The sequence below is a fragment of the Neofelis nebulosa genome, chromosome 5 (assembly GCF_028018385.1).
Source record: "Neofelis nebulosa isolate mNeoNeb1 chromosome 5, mNeoNeb1.pri, whole genome shotgun sequence".
In the NCBI taxonomy this organism is placed as follows: Eukaryota; Metazoa; Chordata; class Mammalia; order Carnivora; family Felidae; genus Neofelis; species Neofelis nebulosa.
Genome location: NC_080786.1, coordinates 100,988,258 through 101,005,341, shown reverse-complemented (window position 1 = coordinate 101,005,341; position 17,084 = coordinate 100,988,258). Strand labels below are relative to the sequence as shown.

The 17,084-nt window shown below is 41.1% G+C and overlaps 1 protein-coding gene across 17 annotated transcripts in view; it reads left to right on the top strand.

The window, feature by feature from the left end:
• PHLDB2 (pleckstrin homology like domain family B member 2) overlaps nucleotides 1–17,084 on the top strand; it is a 232,327-nt gene that overhangs the window by 151,786 nt on the left and 63,457 nt on the right. For all 17 annotated transcript variants that reach the window (XM_058731448.1, XM_058731455.1, XM_058731454.1 and 14 more), the window contains one exon: nucleotides 11,635–11,997. In XM_058731448.1, coding sequence (XP_058587431.1) covers nucleotides 11,635–11,997 — 363 coding nt within the window. The remainder of the gene's footprint in view (nucleotides 1–11,634; nucleotides 11,998–17,084) is intronic.

Genomic DNA, 17,084 nt, shown 5'->3' with positions numbered 1-17,084 from the left:
CTAGTGCTAACATCTTGAGAAACTATAGTTGCAATATCACAGCCAGTATATGGACATTGATACAGAACAGATCTATCACCCCAGTCTCTCCTGCAGGCCTCCTACAGCCTCTCCACTTTCCTCCTACTCTCAGCTCCTCTTTAACCCCTGACATCTGTTCATCTGTTCTCCATAGCTATAATTTTATCATTATAGGACAATTACATGCATGCAGTCATATGCTTTGAGTTTAGCTTCTTCCTCTCTGCATAATTCTTTGGAGATTGGGCCAGGTTGTTGCATGACATTCCCTTTTCTTCAGCTCCAAGTCTGGGATGTATGAGGTAAAGGAAATCACTGGGAATTCATTTCTGGGTCCCTAGGTGCCTAGCTGATCAGCTGCCTTTTCCCCATCTTTCAGTCTTCTTACATTTGTCCTATTTAGAACATGGCCAGGGTTCTTACATGTACTTGGTGGGAGGAATAGGGAAAAGTACCTCCTCTCCATCTTCCCAGAGGCAGAAGTCAGGGAGGTTCATGTTTTAAGTTTCAGAACAGCCAAGAACTTTGCTCTGGTGAAGTCTAATTGACCTCAGGGGGGAAATCTTTATGTTTGGGAGCATGTTCTCTTGAAGAATTTGGGTTTGGAAAAACTGATGTTTCTCATTCGAAATTCCTAAGACCGTATCCCAGCTCTGGGATTGTAATTTGGATTTTGAGAGAAGACAGTTTTAATAAAATACGGAGTCGAATGAAAAGGAACAAGTTTCTCAGACATGGATTCTGCTTTCATTTTGATTACAGAATGAGACAGGCAGGATTCTGAAAGTCCATCTTTGTCCTTAGATCCTGAAAACAAAGGCCTAAATCATGTCACGCAGGATTGCAATTTTAAAAGTTGTTCCGGGGGGCGCCTGGGTGGCTCAGTCGGTTAAGCGTCCGACTTCGGCTCAGGTCATGATCTCACGGTCCGTGAGTTCGAGCCCCACATCGGGCTCTGTGCTGACAGCTCAGAGCCTGGAGCCTGTTTCAGATTCTGTGTCTCCCTCTCTCTCTGCCCCTCCCCTATTCATGTTCTGTCTCTCTCTGTCTCAAAAATAAATAAACGTTAAAAAAAAAAAAAAAAAAAAAAAAGTTGTTCCGGGAGAAAGGAAAATGGAGTTACTTTCTTAACATCTCCAATAGGGAAAGAAGACTTGTCACTGTTTATTTGGCATTTCTCTATATAAAACTGTCGCATGCTTTTTTGAACTTTAGCACATAGTATTTGCCATTGGCTTTATCTCTCATAAGTAGTTGCATTACAGAACTTTCAGTTGATGCATGATAGTCAACCCTTTCTTTTTTTACATGTTAACCTCTCCCACTTCTTTACTCTACCAACTTCTTGATGCATAAAAGGAGTCCCTTACTTTGTTTCGGGATAGATTCTCTGTTACGAAGATTCAGTTGTGGTACCTGTCATGCACTGATTTTGATTGAACAAAAGAAAATATTACCTACATTCTAAAAGTATGGCAGCAGATGGCATTTTATAAGTTATGATCCTTCAGGGGAAACAGACAAACAAAACTATCCTCTGGAACTTGGTTAAGCCAAGGTGAAAATGTCAACAAATGACAGTATATTAGACTTTTGTTGCGTTTCCTTTAATGATGTGGAGTAACACATTTGTTACACATTTGTTAACAGAAGGGGTTTAGGCACTTTGTAGATTTTCTTCTGGAACACTGTCCACGGAAGAGTGTTACTTCCAAAAATAATTGGCGTACTTTTTAGATACTATGTGGAAATTATGGATTACATTGATCACATGAGTTTCCTTTCTTTATGGCCAGTGTTTTTCAGTCTGTAGGAAGAAGTGCATTTTCTTCCTTCAGTGATCTGAATTGAGGCAATAATGTTACAGAGTCATTCATAATTGGCACTTTCCTTGAAGTGCTATCTATTAATATTTTAAGAATAGTTCACCTCAACCCTTATATTATTCACCTCAATTTCTTATAAAAGTAAAACTTCATCATTTGCATGTCTGCCAGTTGAGTTGAAATGGCAAAATGATGGCAAAAGGCATCAGGAAAAGGACTAAAATACAGAGGATCTGAGTTAGATGCTTCTTGTGGTGAGGGATTAACTTGAGTCTGCTGAACAAATTCAAGAAATAACTGGAGGTGGAAAATGCAAGTGGCAGAAAGCATTCTTGGTCTAAAAAGCAACAGGATTAATTAAATTAAGTGATAGTATTGTAGGACATTTTTGGTAAATGAAAATCAAAAATAAACATTACTTCAGCATATATATGTATTATATATAATTTATATAATTACATAGCATATTTCACATTACTGAATTATTAGATATATTAATAATTAAATATATCTGGCAAAGGTATTAATGATTTAAAATGCTATATGCTAATTATATATACAAATACGTATCTATATATATATATCTTAATTACAAGCTCCTAAAATAGGGACATAGATAGAAATAGTAGGGGCAAAAAGAAAAAAAAAGAAATAGGAGGGGCAAGTAGGTTTAAGAGCTGACACACCAGTGAGTAATGGTAATTAAAAAAAATAATCTGCAGTGTGAGAGATTGACTTATGAAATGAGATTAAAACAACTGAGTTTCTTTGTCTGAGTCTGAGCAAAGACAGGATATGATAAGGTCCTCAGGTATTTGAATGATGCACGTACTCATAGGGCAGGAACACTAATGGTCTCTCGAGTATGAGGTGTAGCCACAGGCAGTGTGAAATATAAATCTGCGTTTTATGTCAAGCATGAAGTGTGTGCATTGGAGAGGAACATGGATTTTTTGGAGGGCAGTTCTTTCTAAAAGTTACTCTCCTGGACTTGCTGTGGGAAATCTATGTTGCCCTGTATTGATTGGGATACAGGGACCAAATGGCAGTGAGTGACTGAAAAGATTCCTTCCTCCCTGGGTTACTATGGCAACTGGGCAGCCCTCTGTTGCCCAAAGCTCAGGCATGTGATGCACCACACGGGGAGGGAGTTTTGAGCAGTGGAGGAATTTTTCTCTCCTTCCAGACTGGCAGAAGAACCCCACAGATCTGTGAATTTTTCAGGGAGACATTTGGCCGCATGACGTATTTTTCCTGTGTTGCCTTTCACTGAGAACAATTGGATTTGGCTTTTAGACTTGCTTGTTTATTAGTACAGTAATCCCCCCTTATCTGCAATTTTACTTTCCCTGGTTTCAGTTACCCACTGTCAACCTCGGTCTAGACCCAGCTGATCCTCCTTATGACCTACCATCGGAAGGTCAGTAGCAGCCTAACGCTATGTCCCAAGACCTACATCATTCACCTCACTTCATCTCATCACGTAGGCACATTATCATCTCACATCACCATAAGAAGGGTGTGTATGGTACAATAAGCTATTTTGAGAAAGACCACACCCCTACTTTTATTGCAGTGTATTGTTATATTGTTGTATTTTATTATTACTTCTTATTGTTAATCTCTTACTGTGCCTAATTTATACATCAAACTTTGCCACAGATGAGTATGTATAGAAAAAACCATAGTGTATATAGGGCTCCATACCATCGGTGGTCTCAGGTACATCCCGGGGGTCTTGGAACATATCCCCCTCACCTAAGGGAGGACTCCTGTATTCGTGATGGTTGCCTGGGAGTCACAAGACAATTATCTATTCACTTCCATTTTTTTATGGAAATCCTCTTTAATCATTGATAACAAGCACTGAGCACTTGCCTTGTGACAGACACTAACTTATTCTTTAGAATAAAACTTTATCCCGCACACACTCCTTTACTGATTTCTCACAAGAACTCTAACGTAGGTGCCGATCTTATCATCTGTGTTTTGCAGACCAGATTATAGAAACTCAGAAGGTTGAACTCGTTCAGTGCTTCTGTGTTTTAAGTCTGGTAAGTGCCAGAACTTCAAATCCAAATCTTTGTTCTTCCCATTAAATCAGACTTAGCCACAGGTTCTGCTCTGAAGATCCAGTGGTTCTGTGGGAGAGAGAATTCAATTTCCCCACATATCCTTACAATATATGGTTACAGAGAGAAGCACTGAGCTTTCTTCATGGAGTCCTGATATCTTTATTTCAAAGCTTTTCGTCTTTCTGCTCACTTTACTCCTAATTTTCCTGGAGAAGTGGGAGGTACCCCTTCTCTTACAGAGTATCTATTCTGCATGAAGGCAAGGCACACTATCCTAGATTCCCAAGGGCTGGGAAGGATGGGAAGTGAAGTGTTGAGCTTTGGTAACTTATTTGAGACTGAGAGTGCATTTGGGTTTGAAGGGAGGTAGGGAAGTAGGATAGTAAATCTATGGGGTGCTCCAGTGATGATAATTTATTTTTTCTTGGGGCGGGGGGAAGGAGGGGATTTGAGTACATTTGCAGACAGAGGCGAAGGATTCAACAAAGAAGAAATAAGAATGTAGGAGAGGGATAATTGGTAGAACAAAACCACAAAGATGGGAGGAGGGAATGTGGATGTAGTGATTCAGGCAGAGGACTTCACCTTGGAGAGACTGAGGGACTCTCCTTAGACACCTGTGCTAACACTTAAATTAAATGTAGTGTGTTTCAGAAACTATTATATGTGCTATTTTTAAAATCCTCATGACAACCATACAAGGAAGATATTCTAGCAATTCCACACTTCATACACAAAGAACTAAGACTCACAGAAGCTACATGACTTGCCCAGGGCCACGCAAGTAGCTACGGAACCAGCATTCAAACTGAAGCGGTCTGGCTCCAGAGTTCATGCTGTTAGCCACCGCGGTACATTGAAGAAATGTGGACCCGATATATAGAAAGAGGTAGAGGAGGAAAGTTTAGGGCACTGAGCAGGATGACCTTGATCTCCTTAGACAGTGTGTTTGTGTATTTGAGTGCATTGACTGTATTTGAGAAAAGGGTACTGAAAAATCACCGAGTGCCCTGATTATCTGCAGATGCCTTACCCTCCCTCAGTATCTGGTTATCCATTATTATGGAGGCAGAATAGGAATACATGATACAAAATCCTGATAGTAGCCTGCACATAATAAATGCTTGATGTTCAAGTAGTAGCCGTCACATTATTCAGTAACTCTTCAGATAACTTGCAGTTGCCTCCAGAACAGATACAGTCATACAAAGCCATTGCTCTTTCATTTGTCACATGGGCCTCTCTCCGGTGCAGTCCTCCGATGGGGCACACACGTACATGCTTTTTAAATGATGGATGGCAGAATAAAGCGCTTCCCTGACCACAAGCCTGAAGGTAGACTTCCCAGGTAGACCGTAATATAAAATGTTCTTAGCTAGACATTAAACTGACTTTTATAAAGATAATTTGTAAAACCAAAAAAATGAAAACTCCTCACTTATATATACAATTTCTTTATCAGATCAGTTGTCCTAAACTGATAAAAATACTACTAAGGCAGGGCTCCCGGGGGGCTCAGTCAGTTGAGCGTCCGACTCTTGATTTCAGCTCCGGTCGTGATTCCGGGGTCGTGGAATCAAACCCAGTGTTGGGCTCCATGCTGAGCATGGAGACTACTTAAGATTCTCTCTCTCTCTCTCTCTCTCTCTCTCTCTCTCTCTCTCTCCCCCCCCGCCCCTCTCCCGCACTTGTGCATTCTCTCTCTCTAACAAAAAAAAAATGTTTTAATAATAATAATAATAATAATACCAAGGCAATGTTCTGGAGATGTGAAGGCGAGTTACGAGGTTAAAGGACGCTTGTCTCCGCATAAGACTGCCCTCTCTTCTGACACCAAGCACAAACTGAGAGACTCCCAGAAACCACCGACAGGTTCATTAACTCACTAGAAGGTCTCACAGAACCCACTGAAAGCTATTAAAGTCAGGATTATCACTTATTACAGGATTATCATTTATTTATTACCTTTATCTACGATAAAGGATCAGCCAGGGAAGAGATGCAGAGTCAGGAGGTTCCAAATGCGAAACTTCTACTGCCCTCTCCCTGTGGAACTGGGAGTATTAGTCTACCTGCATTGGTGCGTGACAGTACGCATGGAGAATTGGCAGCCAGGGAAACTTTCCTGAGCTTCAGTGCCCAGGATTTTTATTAGGACTTCATCATGTAGGCATGACCGACTGGTGGGTTGTCCACTTGGTTAATCTTATCTCCAGGTTGACTGATATCACATGCCTCCCAGCAACCCCCCCAAAAGAAATCACATGGTTGTCTTTCTGGAGCGGCCAGCCCTCACCCTGAGAGCGATTATCAGGAGTGTCCAACCTGATGCTAAACAAAAACAATCCTATCAGGTATGACATAGAGTACCTTCCAGAAGCCAACAGCAAAGGCCTGACCCCTCTCTGGGCCAGGCCCATTCTTAATGACACAGAAAATAAATGAGCTGCCTTTAGTAGGATCCCTGAGGCTCTCATCTCTAACTTTTGGGCCCATTACCTGCTTGAAATTAAGCAAGGCTTATCAGTCATAATGGGCTTGTGTGGAGAAAACGAAAGAAAAAATCTCTCTCTCAGGCTTAAAACAACATGGATCTGTTTCTCCTTCACTCTCCATGGCCAGCATGGGTTGAATGAGGTCTCTGCTCCACATTTCCTTGCTCAGCGTCCAAGTTCATGGAGCCAGCACCATCTGGAGTGCCACTCTGCCATGGCATAGCAAGACATGTAATGAATCATGCACTGGCTGTCCAGGCAGAAGTGACACACGTTGCTTCTCACACTTTGTTGGCCAATGCAAGTTTGGTGATCATATGTGGTGTAGGGGTGGGGAATTGAAAAGCCATTTTACCCTGTGTCCAAAAAGATGAGAATTGATCATAATTGCCCCAGTTACTACCCCAAGGGAGTTATCTCTCAAAACAAATAGACTCACATAAAAGACTTTTAACCATTGCTTCTGTTTTTTACCTCCTGATTGTCCCGCCTAAGTGAGACATCAGAATTTTTTCATGGAATCCTGGAAATTCTGCTTACTTGTGGTCAGCTCCATCTCATTCTGCCATCCACTTTTAGGCCAGGGTCACTGATTCTTGCTGGTGTTTCATTTAGGGTTGTTGGTATTTGCTAAGTCCTGATACAAAGAGAAAGTTGACCCAGTTCCCCGCGTGTACCTCGTCCTTCTTCCTCCAAAGAATCCCGTCTCTCTAGCTGCAGAATAGTTGCTAATCCCTGAGCATACTGTGTTATTCCATGCTCTATGCCTTTGTGCATATGGTTCCTTTATAGAAATGCCCATCCCAAGGTACCTGTGTGGCTCAGTCGGTTGAGCATCCGACTCTTGGTTTCAGCTCAGGTCATGATCTCACAGTTCGTGGGATTGAGCTCCTCGTTGGGCTCTGTGCTGACAGCATGGAGCCTGCTTGGGATTCTCTCTCTTCCTCTCTGCCTGCCCCTCCCCTACTTGTGTGTGTGCTCTCTTTCTCTCAAAATAAATAAATAAACATTAAAAAAAGAAAGAAAGAAATGCCCGGCCCACGCCACTGTCCAACACCTCACACAGACTTGTATTTATCCCAAGGACTCAACTCAAATTTGTCTTCCTGGAATTTTTGTCTACTACTTCCTTATATGTGAATCTATTGGTTTTCTGTAAAGCTCCTTTACCACCCTTTGCTTTAATTGACCATTTGTGCCTTTTGCTAAGGATGTAAAGGTAGACATGCTCTTTCCATGTGTGTATCCACATTAATGGCCAGAGAGTAACTTCATAGGTCTTTATTGAATCTCTAGGGCTAACAGGAGAGAGAAGTATGGCCCATACATAGCAGTTATAGTAGGTCCTCTTAAGAAAAAATACCTCTTTCAATTAATTTCTAACCACTAAAAGTTGACCCTTTCTTTTATATAACAAGTGACCCGACATAGTTACCTATAACGGAAGGAGTTTAGTAAAGATTTCAGCTGTGCTTGGGTATCAGCAACTGGTTTTTTGCACAGTTTGTTTGTGCATTACACTTACAGTCCTGTGGCCTAGACTGGCTGCTGTTGGTTACCAGGAGATGGATGGGGTTGGCAGATGGATGAGGTCCCTGATGGAGGGCTGTGAACTGCAGTGAGGCATTGCTAGACACGTTCCTCTGACAAAGAAAGGAAGCTCTGAGGTCAAAACACATTCAGTCTGCCACTTTTTTTTTTTTTTCTAATTGCCGAGGGAAAGAATTGCACACCGTTTTCTTCAGGTATATATTTTAAGATCCTGTGCCCCCATTCCAAGCGTTCTGTAATATATGCAGTATGTGGAGAGGAGGCAAGGAAAATAGTGAGGGAGATCAAAAAAAAAAGTCTTTAAAATAATTTGATTCAAATGACCTACTTTCCAAGCCCATAACACCAATGTTTTGTGCCAATCAGATGCACAGGCCGTGCACAAACGGCTTCTCAGAAGAATGCACAGCAGAATGCTGATTGGAAGACGTGGGCAGGAACTGGACATCTTCAAGAGGGTGGCCCTCCCAACTTGGCAGGTGGCCAGGTGAAGCGCCAGATGAAATGGAGTTTTAGGTAGGGGGCCACTCATCTCATTGCCAGTCCCTGGTGGTACTCGACGTTCCAGCATAATTCTTAACAGTGCCCTGTTTGGGTCTCCAAAGTGTCCTGGTCTGGAATGGGCACCCTGATTTTAGGTCCCCCAGAATGGAGAATACTGGAGTGATGGGTGGGAAGCAGCAAGACTCCAGAGTGAAGAGGGCTCAGGGGAGAATTATTTTATGAGCGTACATTCTGTACAGGGTTTTCCTTAAAAGGCTTCATATAGTGCTTTCCGAAATGCCTCGCAGACTCTCTTCTGACGCACTTCTCGACATCAGTTTATTTTTCTTCGGTGCAGCTTTCATGGGGCCAGTGTGTCTCAGCACAGCCTGGATTTCTTTTAGACTCATGGGCAGCAGGACCGCATGTGTGTGTGTGACTCAAGCCTGGACAGATTGGCTGTGAACAGGGTGATAAGAATAGAGAGAAGCACATACCAGTAGACCACACTTCCTGTGCACAGGCCTCTGAATACTGCATTTCACTGTCTGAAATAGCATTCATCTTAAGGCTGGGATCATTTATTCCCCGTGGAATTAAGCAATAGCACTGGCAGCAAAAGCAACTATTTTGGGAAGGAGATGTGGGAGGAATTTTGCCGTGTCTGACAGGGTAGGCAGAAATACCCTTCGTGCTTTTGAAGACCACGCTGTTCGCCGAAGCCCCGGTAAATGGGAATTGACGACTTTCAGATAATCCCACATGTAAGTAATGTCCAGGCTAATGTACACACACTGTGATCTGTAAAGGTCAGTAAAGACTGAGTTTAGATGCTTCAACTTAAGTCCCCCAAATGGCAGAAAGATGAACTTTTCTTTGGAGATGAGCAGTAGCTTCTAACGCAGATGCTGTTGAGAAGTATTAAAATATAACACCTCGTTCCTGTCCCTCTCTTGACATATGCCCTAGAACGTTGTTTTTTGCAAATTCCCATGTAAACGTTTCTCGATTGTTGAAGGAGTTTCAAATAAGGCAATGAGGGCTGTGCCCCCCCCCCCCACTCCCTCCCCATAAAGCTGAGGTGGGTAGGGCTTGGCAGCCGGTGGCAGCTGCAGAGATAAATAAACACCGGGCTCCTGGATGGGCAGGATGCAGGAGCGCGTGGGAAGAGGTTGTGCGGCTATGAGTACCTTCCGTGGGACGAGGCCATGAGGACGGAGCTGCAGCTGGAGACCAGAAGTTCAGTCAGTGAAAGGGAGGTGGGGGCTTAGGGGAGCCAGTTTAATAGTCCTTTTGATCAAGCTATTGTATTTGCGGGGGCTGGGGGGGGGGCATACTTTTTAGAAGACGGATAAAAGCCAGATACGACTTAAATTTTTCTGTCTTGTCACTTAATTCATGTATTTTAATGGAAACCAGGGAATAATGTTGTTCTGTTCCAATTTAACTTTTCTATTAGATGTCCTTCAACTAGTAAAGAGCTGACTGCCAGAATTTTGTCTTTATAAATTAGCTGCCATTAGAAAGTGAAAATAGCAGCCCAGTGTTACTTAAAAGTGTTCTATTTTGTTACTGATAACCAGTTTGGAAAATGTTTATCTATGGAAGTCTTCCAGATTCTGTTTTCAATGTGGTACATATAACCACAACAGGGTTTTTTGTTGTTGTTGTTATTTTATCATTTTTCTTTTCACTTTGGCCTTGGAATTATTGTGGGAGGCAAAGATGTTGAGGTTCCCCACCCCAAAGAGTGCTATCCAGGCTTATGATAAGCATCTCATAAATTATATCCTATGCCTCACAAACATATAAGTGAATTTGCTTAAAGTCAAAAACATCAATATCTACTTGTTTTGCATGGGAAACTTGGTGAAGGGTCAGTAGTGGTATTGTTATAGATATTAATGTCCTGTATATTGATTTTTTTAAGTTTATTTATTTATTTTGAGAAAGAGAGAGTATGTGCAGGGGAGGGACAGAGCAAGAGCAAGAGAGAGAGAGAGAGAGAGAGAGAGAGAGAGAGAGAGAGAGAATCCCAAAGCGGGCTGACTTGTCAGTGTGGAGCCCAATGCAGGACTTGAACCCACGAACCATGAGATCATGACCTGAGCCAAAACCAGGAGTCACATGCTTAACCGAATGAGCCAGACACCCCTTATATTGATTTTTGTAAGCAAGTGAACTATCATTTTATTTTTCAGTTAACTGAACCAAAGATGTAATGGTATCAGAATCTGAAATACCTTGATGTCTTTCTATCTGGACTTGACATGAAAAGTTTTTCATTTTTATGCAACATTTCTACTTCTTTATACTTTTATTTTTTCTTGATTTTTATTTTGTGTTTATTTATTTATTTTGAGAGAGAGAGAGCACAAGTGGGGGAGGAACGGGGCGGGGGGAGAGGGAATCCCAAGCAGACTCTGCACTGACAGAGCCCTATGTGGGGCTTGAACCCACGAACCATGAGATCATGACCTGAGCTGGAATCAAGAGTTAGATGCTTAACCAACTGAGCCACCCAGGTGTCCCTCTACTTCTTTATAATTTTAATTACTCATGTGAGAAAATGGTGGAAAAGACCTTTATCTTGTGAGAAGATGTAAGAAAAGTATTGAAAAATTTGAAGCATGTCAAGAAAAAAATATTGAAAAAATTTCAAAAAAAATTATATTTTAAATTGAAAGATCCTCTAAGTAGTATTCGTCTTTTTGTGCATCTATTTGTCTAGGATGTTAGAGAATTAATTTTAAGTGCAAGTGTTAAGTTGGCTAATATGTTAGAGGCAGAGAGATAGAAATGGGAGGAGGGTGGAGATTTTTTGAAAAGGAGATTGAGGGGCACCTGGGTGGCTCGGGTGGGCGGCCGACTCTTAATTTTGGTTCAAGTCATGATCTCGCCATTCCTGAGTTCGAGCCCTGCATTGGGATCCAGGCTGACAGTGTGGAGCCTGTGTGGGATTCCCTCTCTCTCTCTCTCTCTCTCTCTCCCCTCTCTCTCTCTCTCTCCTATCTCTTCCTCTCGTGCACATGCTCTCTCTATGTGAGTAAATAAGTAAATAAGTAAACTTAAAAATGGATTTACCTGTGGGATTAAATTGCCAGTGGTCCCAGCCTCTTCAGTCTTTTTATTTGTGATTGCATTCTCACACACTCACTGACCTTCCCCTCTTCTGTGTTCTAGGAGAGACAGCGTCTGGAGACGATCCTCAGTCTCTGTGCTGAATACACAAAGCCCGACAGTCGCTTGTCCACTGGCACCACCGTGGCAGATGTGCAGAAAATCAATAAGGAGCTCGAGAAGCTGCAGCTCTCTGATGAGGAGTCTGTGTTTGAAGAAGCCGTGATGAGCCCTGAAACCAGATACAGGTGCCACCAGAAAGGCTCTCTCCAAGAGACGGACTTGGCGGTCTTCGGGGGCGTTGGTCAGAGCAGCGCCAGCTTCCTTTCCCCCAGGAGCATCAGGAATGAGGACCTGCTCAGGGACCTCACGTCTGCCTTCCTGAGACCTTCCAACGAGTCCGCTTATCTTAGTATCCTACCGAAGGTAAAGGCTACAGAGCAAGAAAGACCAGGATTTAGGGCCTGGGGCTCTCTGCATCTGCATTGGCCTAGAGACTAGAGGTTTTACCGTGCTTGTTTTCCAAAATGTTTTCAGTGAAGCTTCCATTTAAGAGGTAATTAGCTAAACAATGTGCAGCAAATTAGGGTGTTTAGTGTGAAGTAACAAATTTGCACTGTAAAAAATGTAGCAGTACAGAAAAGTAAGAAGAAGGAAGTTTCTCTTTTCTCTGCCCTCTCCCAGTTGTACACCTGAGAGATAAACACAAAGTATCTTACCTGCCTTCTTAATATTTCTGTGCATATACAAAGCCCCATGTTATAGGCACAGATGTACAGATACACACACATAGCGTTCTGGTCTTTCTTTCCTCACTAAATGTCTTACACATCTTTGTGTTTCAGTACACACAGCTCTGCCTCATTCTTTTCAACAGCTGAATAGTATTCTCTTGTTTGGAAATACTAGTTATTTTATTATTTTTTTTTTAAGTTTATTTGAGAGAGACAGAGCACGAGTGGGGGAGGGGCAGAGAGAGAGGGAGAGAAAGAATCCCAAGCAGGCTCCATGCTGTCATCATGGAGCCTAATGCAAGGCTCTAACCCATGAAACTGAGAGATCATGACCTGAGCCGAAACCAAGAATCAGACACTTAACCGACTGAGCCACCCAGGCACCCCTGGAAATACTATTTAAATTGTTTTCTACTTTTTTTATTAATAAAACCTATATGCAGCAAATATTCTAGTATGTGTGTGTGTGTGTATATATATATATATATACACACACACACAGGCGTATATATATATATATATATATATATATATATATATATATATATATATGTATAGATAGGTAGATAGATAATCTATACAGATATATCTATAGATATATATATATATACCTATATATATGTCTATATATATATTTGCACCACTGTGCAAATGTATCTGCAAGATCACTTACTAAAATTGAAGTTAATAGATGAAAGAGTTTGCATATTATTCATGTTAGTCAATTATTCCAAATTATACTCTGAAAAGACTGTGTATTTCCAGGCGACACTTTCGCTAACAGTTTATGGGCACCCCTTGCTCTTCATACACTTGCCAAGGCTGTATATTATCAAAATTCTTCAACTGGCCTGATTAATTGGTGTTTAATTTGCTTGTCTTTAATTATGCATGAAGTTGGTCATCTTTTCATATTTTAGTCGTTAAGTTGTATTTTGACCCACTTCTTCACGTTCTTCACTCATTTTTAAAAATTGTCTTGTTTTTACTAAGTAGTGAGAGTTATAAGAAAATTAGTCTCTTATCATGAGTGGTCTTCCCCTTGACTTTACTCCTGATACTTTTTAGATATATAAGAGTTTAAGATTCACAGTTAGTCATAATTATTACTCAGTCTCCTGGCTGTATATTGATTTTAAAATGTCTTCTGAATTTGAGGATTTCTTAAATGGAATTGAAGGAGAATCTTCTGGTGTTACTTTTTTCACATAAGTTAGGAATCTTTTTTCAATGAAATTAAAAATTGTCCTATGTCTTTTCTAGAAAGGTCATAAGAGAGCCGTAATAAGATATAAATTTTATTGGAATAAAATAAACACACAAAAAGTGGTAATAAGGAGGAAAAAACAGAAACCATAATCACAAGAATTTACTTAGTTAAATAGACAGGATTAGGTTATTAAGTAACTCTGATCATTAAGTTCAATTCTGAGATTCATGGCAATTATGGCCAAAGGATCAAAAACAAAAAAGATTTATCAGTTAAATTTTTGTTATAAGAGGGACACAAACTGGTTAAGAGAAAGACGTCATCATGATCCCTAATTCTGGAGGTAGTTTATCACATGGAGTATAGTTCAGGGGGAATTGGTGTGTTTGTTTTGTCTTTGGCCACAACAAGACTTTTTCAGTGTTCCTAGTTAGCAGTCCACATCTACCTTCTGAGTCCCTTCTTCATCTGCATTAGGACTCGGAAATGTGCAATCCTTCTTTCTCCTGATGACCACATTGACCTTCCTCATTCTCAGTGGAGAGCAGTTCTGAATAGGACATCTGTCTCTATTGCCAGAATGTTGTAACTGTTAGAAACTAGGATCTGGCGGGGGCAAATCAAAAGTCGTTTGTGTTCAGGCAAAGTAAATGGCCCACCGTTTGAAGACTTGAGCTGTTTTCATCAACCACTGGGTTTTCTTTGAAGTCCGTGGCTTCCTTTACATTTAAAATCCTTTCCCATTTCTTCCATCATGGACAGCTGCCAGATTTTTTTAAAACAGTAAGCTGTGTGTGTCTCTCTCTAAGGACAATCTTTAGGGAGACAGGTTTCCTCCTGAAGAGGGCTGTGACAAGAAAGCTGCTGGTGTGTAAATGGGAGGATCATGGCAGATGTTTTTAATTGCTCAAATATGCTTTTGTGGAAAAGGAGGCCTCTGAAGCTTCCAGCAGCCTCCGTTGTGGCAAGACATATAAGACCGTGCATCCTTTCGAGACAGGAAATATCAAAGGCACCTCTGGTTACAGGCAACAGCTTAGACAGGCAGCAAGTGAGGGGGATGAGTTCCAAGGAGGGAGGTTTGCATTTATTACTTTTTGGAGACAGATATATGTTACTTCAAGACAACAGACGGAAGAATGCTTTCTTAAAAGTCCTGCCCATTTGTTTTGGACGCTTTTCTCTTAGTCATCTGCTCGCTGAATTCCTGGTTTAGCAAAGGACAGTGTTTGTTATTAATCGATCTAAGGATGAGTGGAGAAGAATGTGAAAACACTCTAAGCTGCTTTAAGGAAATGAAGATTTTAATGATATTTAGGAAACCTGAGATTTACCATTCTGGAACTTGTTTTACCTAACACTTAAAGATACCGATGACCTTAGAAATAGGCTAATTTTAACTGGCTTTTGTGAACTTGTCTTCCTCTCCCTGAGGTGAAAGCTGAGAGTAGCTCTCTCTTCTTTCTCCCTTTTTTCCTGTCACGTTGAGATGGGATTGGCGCACGGCACCGTGTATGTCTGTGTATGGCATCATGACCTGACCGACACATACTGTGACCTGATTACCACAAGTTTAGCTAACATCCATCACCTCATTTAGTTATTTGAGAAAAAAATGTTATTTTTCCTCGAGAACTTTTTCATCCTTCTCTTTTTAGTAATCATTCTGTCTACAGTGGACAACCCTCACACTTGTAACTTCCTCTGGTTGCAAGACGTTTCTAAGAAGAGATTGGGGGGGGAGGGGGGAAGGCAGCTACAAAGTGTCTTGTTCCTACTCTCCCTCCCCTTTCTCTGTGGAGGCCAGGTTACCTCAAAGAAGGGATATTTAGAGATGTTCATACATGTGTAAACAATATCTTCATCCCATTCTATCACAAACCATTCAGAGTTTTAGAATGCCTTTGGAAGCTATTGCTTTTTTATAAATAACAAAAAGAACAACCGTTTCCTAGAGAGCATTTATTGCTATAAACAGCCTCTCAAGTTGTCTGTTATCAAATGTGCCGATGGTGATAAATTTTTTAGAAACTTTCAGTTAGACATTTATAATTGCCACGGTTCTCTTTCTTCACCCACTGCTTGCTTAGAAAGTTTGTAGTTATGCAGATTGTTCAGTTTTTGTTTTCTCCTAATGCTTTACTTCCACCAAGTGAGAGAGATATTTTTAAACCCTGTTGGCGGTTGAAACCTAATATGAAATGTTGACCCAACAGGATACTGGCCTTCTTGAGGCTTTCCTGCTAGGATTACACGTCAGTGATTTCGGAATGCCGTTCACTGTTACAGGCGTCCCTCACGCCCTAAAACGGGCACCTGAGTATTAGGACAATGAGATTCATTGTCTGTGATCAAAAAAGGTCAGCAGTTGTTTTTTTTTTTGTTTTTTTTTTAAATTTTTTTTCAACGTTTTTTATTTATTTTTGGGACAGAGAGAGACAGAGCATGAACGGGGGAGGGGCAGAGAGAGAGAGAGGGAGACACAGAATCGGAAACAGGCTCCAGGCTCCGAGCCATCAGCCCAGAGCCTGACGCGGGGCTCGAACTCACGGACCGCGAGATCGTGACCTGGCTGAAGTCGGACGCTTAACCGACTGCGCCACCCAGGCGCCCCAAGCAGTTGTTTTATTAATTGGTAAAATGCTGCATTGAAGATGGCCATTAAAGGGCTAAATGTTAAAGCCTGGAAGGTCCGCATACCTCTGCGAATCAGCCGGAGATACTGTGGCATTTCAATTGTTTAATCTCTGTGAAGAGCAGTGAAGTAGGGTAAAGAATAAAGAATATGAATAAAGAATATGACATGATGGCTATTTTCCTAAAGTTATTTTTAAGATCATTAAATAAATGAACTTAGCATGGCATACCAAATGTTAATGATCTCTTTGGTTAGTATGAATATTCTTTGTACCGATTTATGAGTAATTTTCAATAATTTACTTATGGAGGCTGCTGTTTTCACTGTGCAATTGTGAAATTGTTTGATGATTGACTTACTAATGAAAAGAAATTATTTCTTTTTCAAAGAGAGATAGAAATTAAGTAAATAATGTGCCAATCCCCCAGCACCCCTTGACCTACAGAGAGACTGATCTCTATCAGGTGGTATCTAGGGTGACTAACCGGAAATTCCTGAAAGAAGAGGCTATTTTCAATTCACTCTAGTCTCTTCATAAAACAATAGGCAGTCCCATTTTGGCTAAATGTGTATGACCTAAAATATTTCTTTATTTCCTGGGCATTTGTGGTAACTCTGTTACACCTATGGGGTGTAAGTATGCCCTCTCTTACTTAATTTCTTCCCTGACTTTCACTTTCCTTTCCAAGGGAACACAGGTTTTTCTGTGAAGTGGTTTTATAAATGATAACCAGTGTGCTATTTTGTGTCATAAAAGCCCATCGGCCCAGGGAGTGTCTTAAACATTAGACGTGAAGAAAGTAGTGTAGGATAAAGACAGTAAGTAGTGTGCGAGCACAAGTGAAACATGACTTTATATTAAGTGTGTCATTTTTAGTCATCTGGGGAGTCACTAAAGTAACGAGGTCTTGTATTGTCATGGTTTTTCACT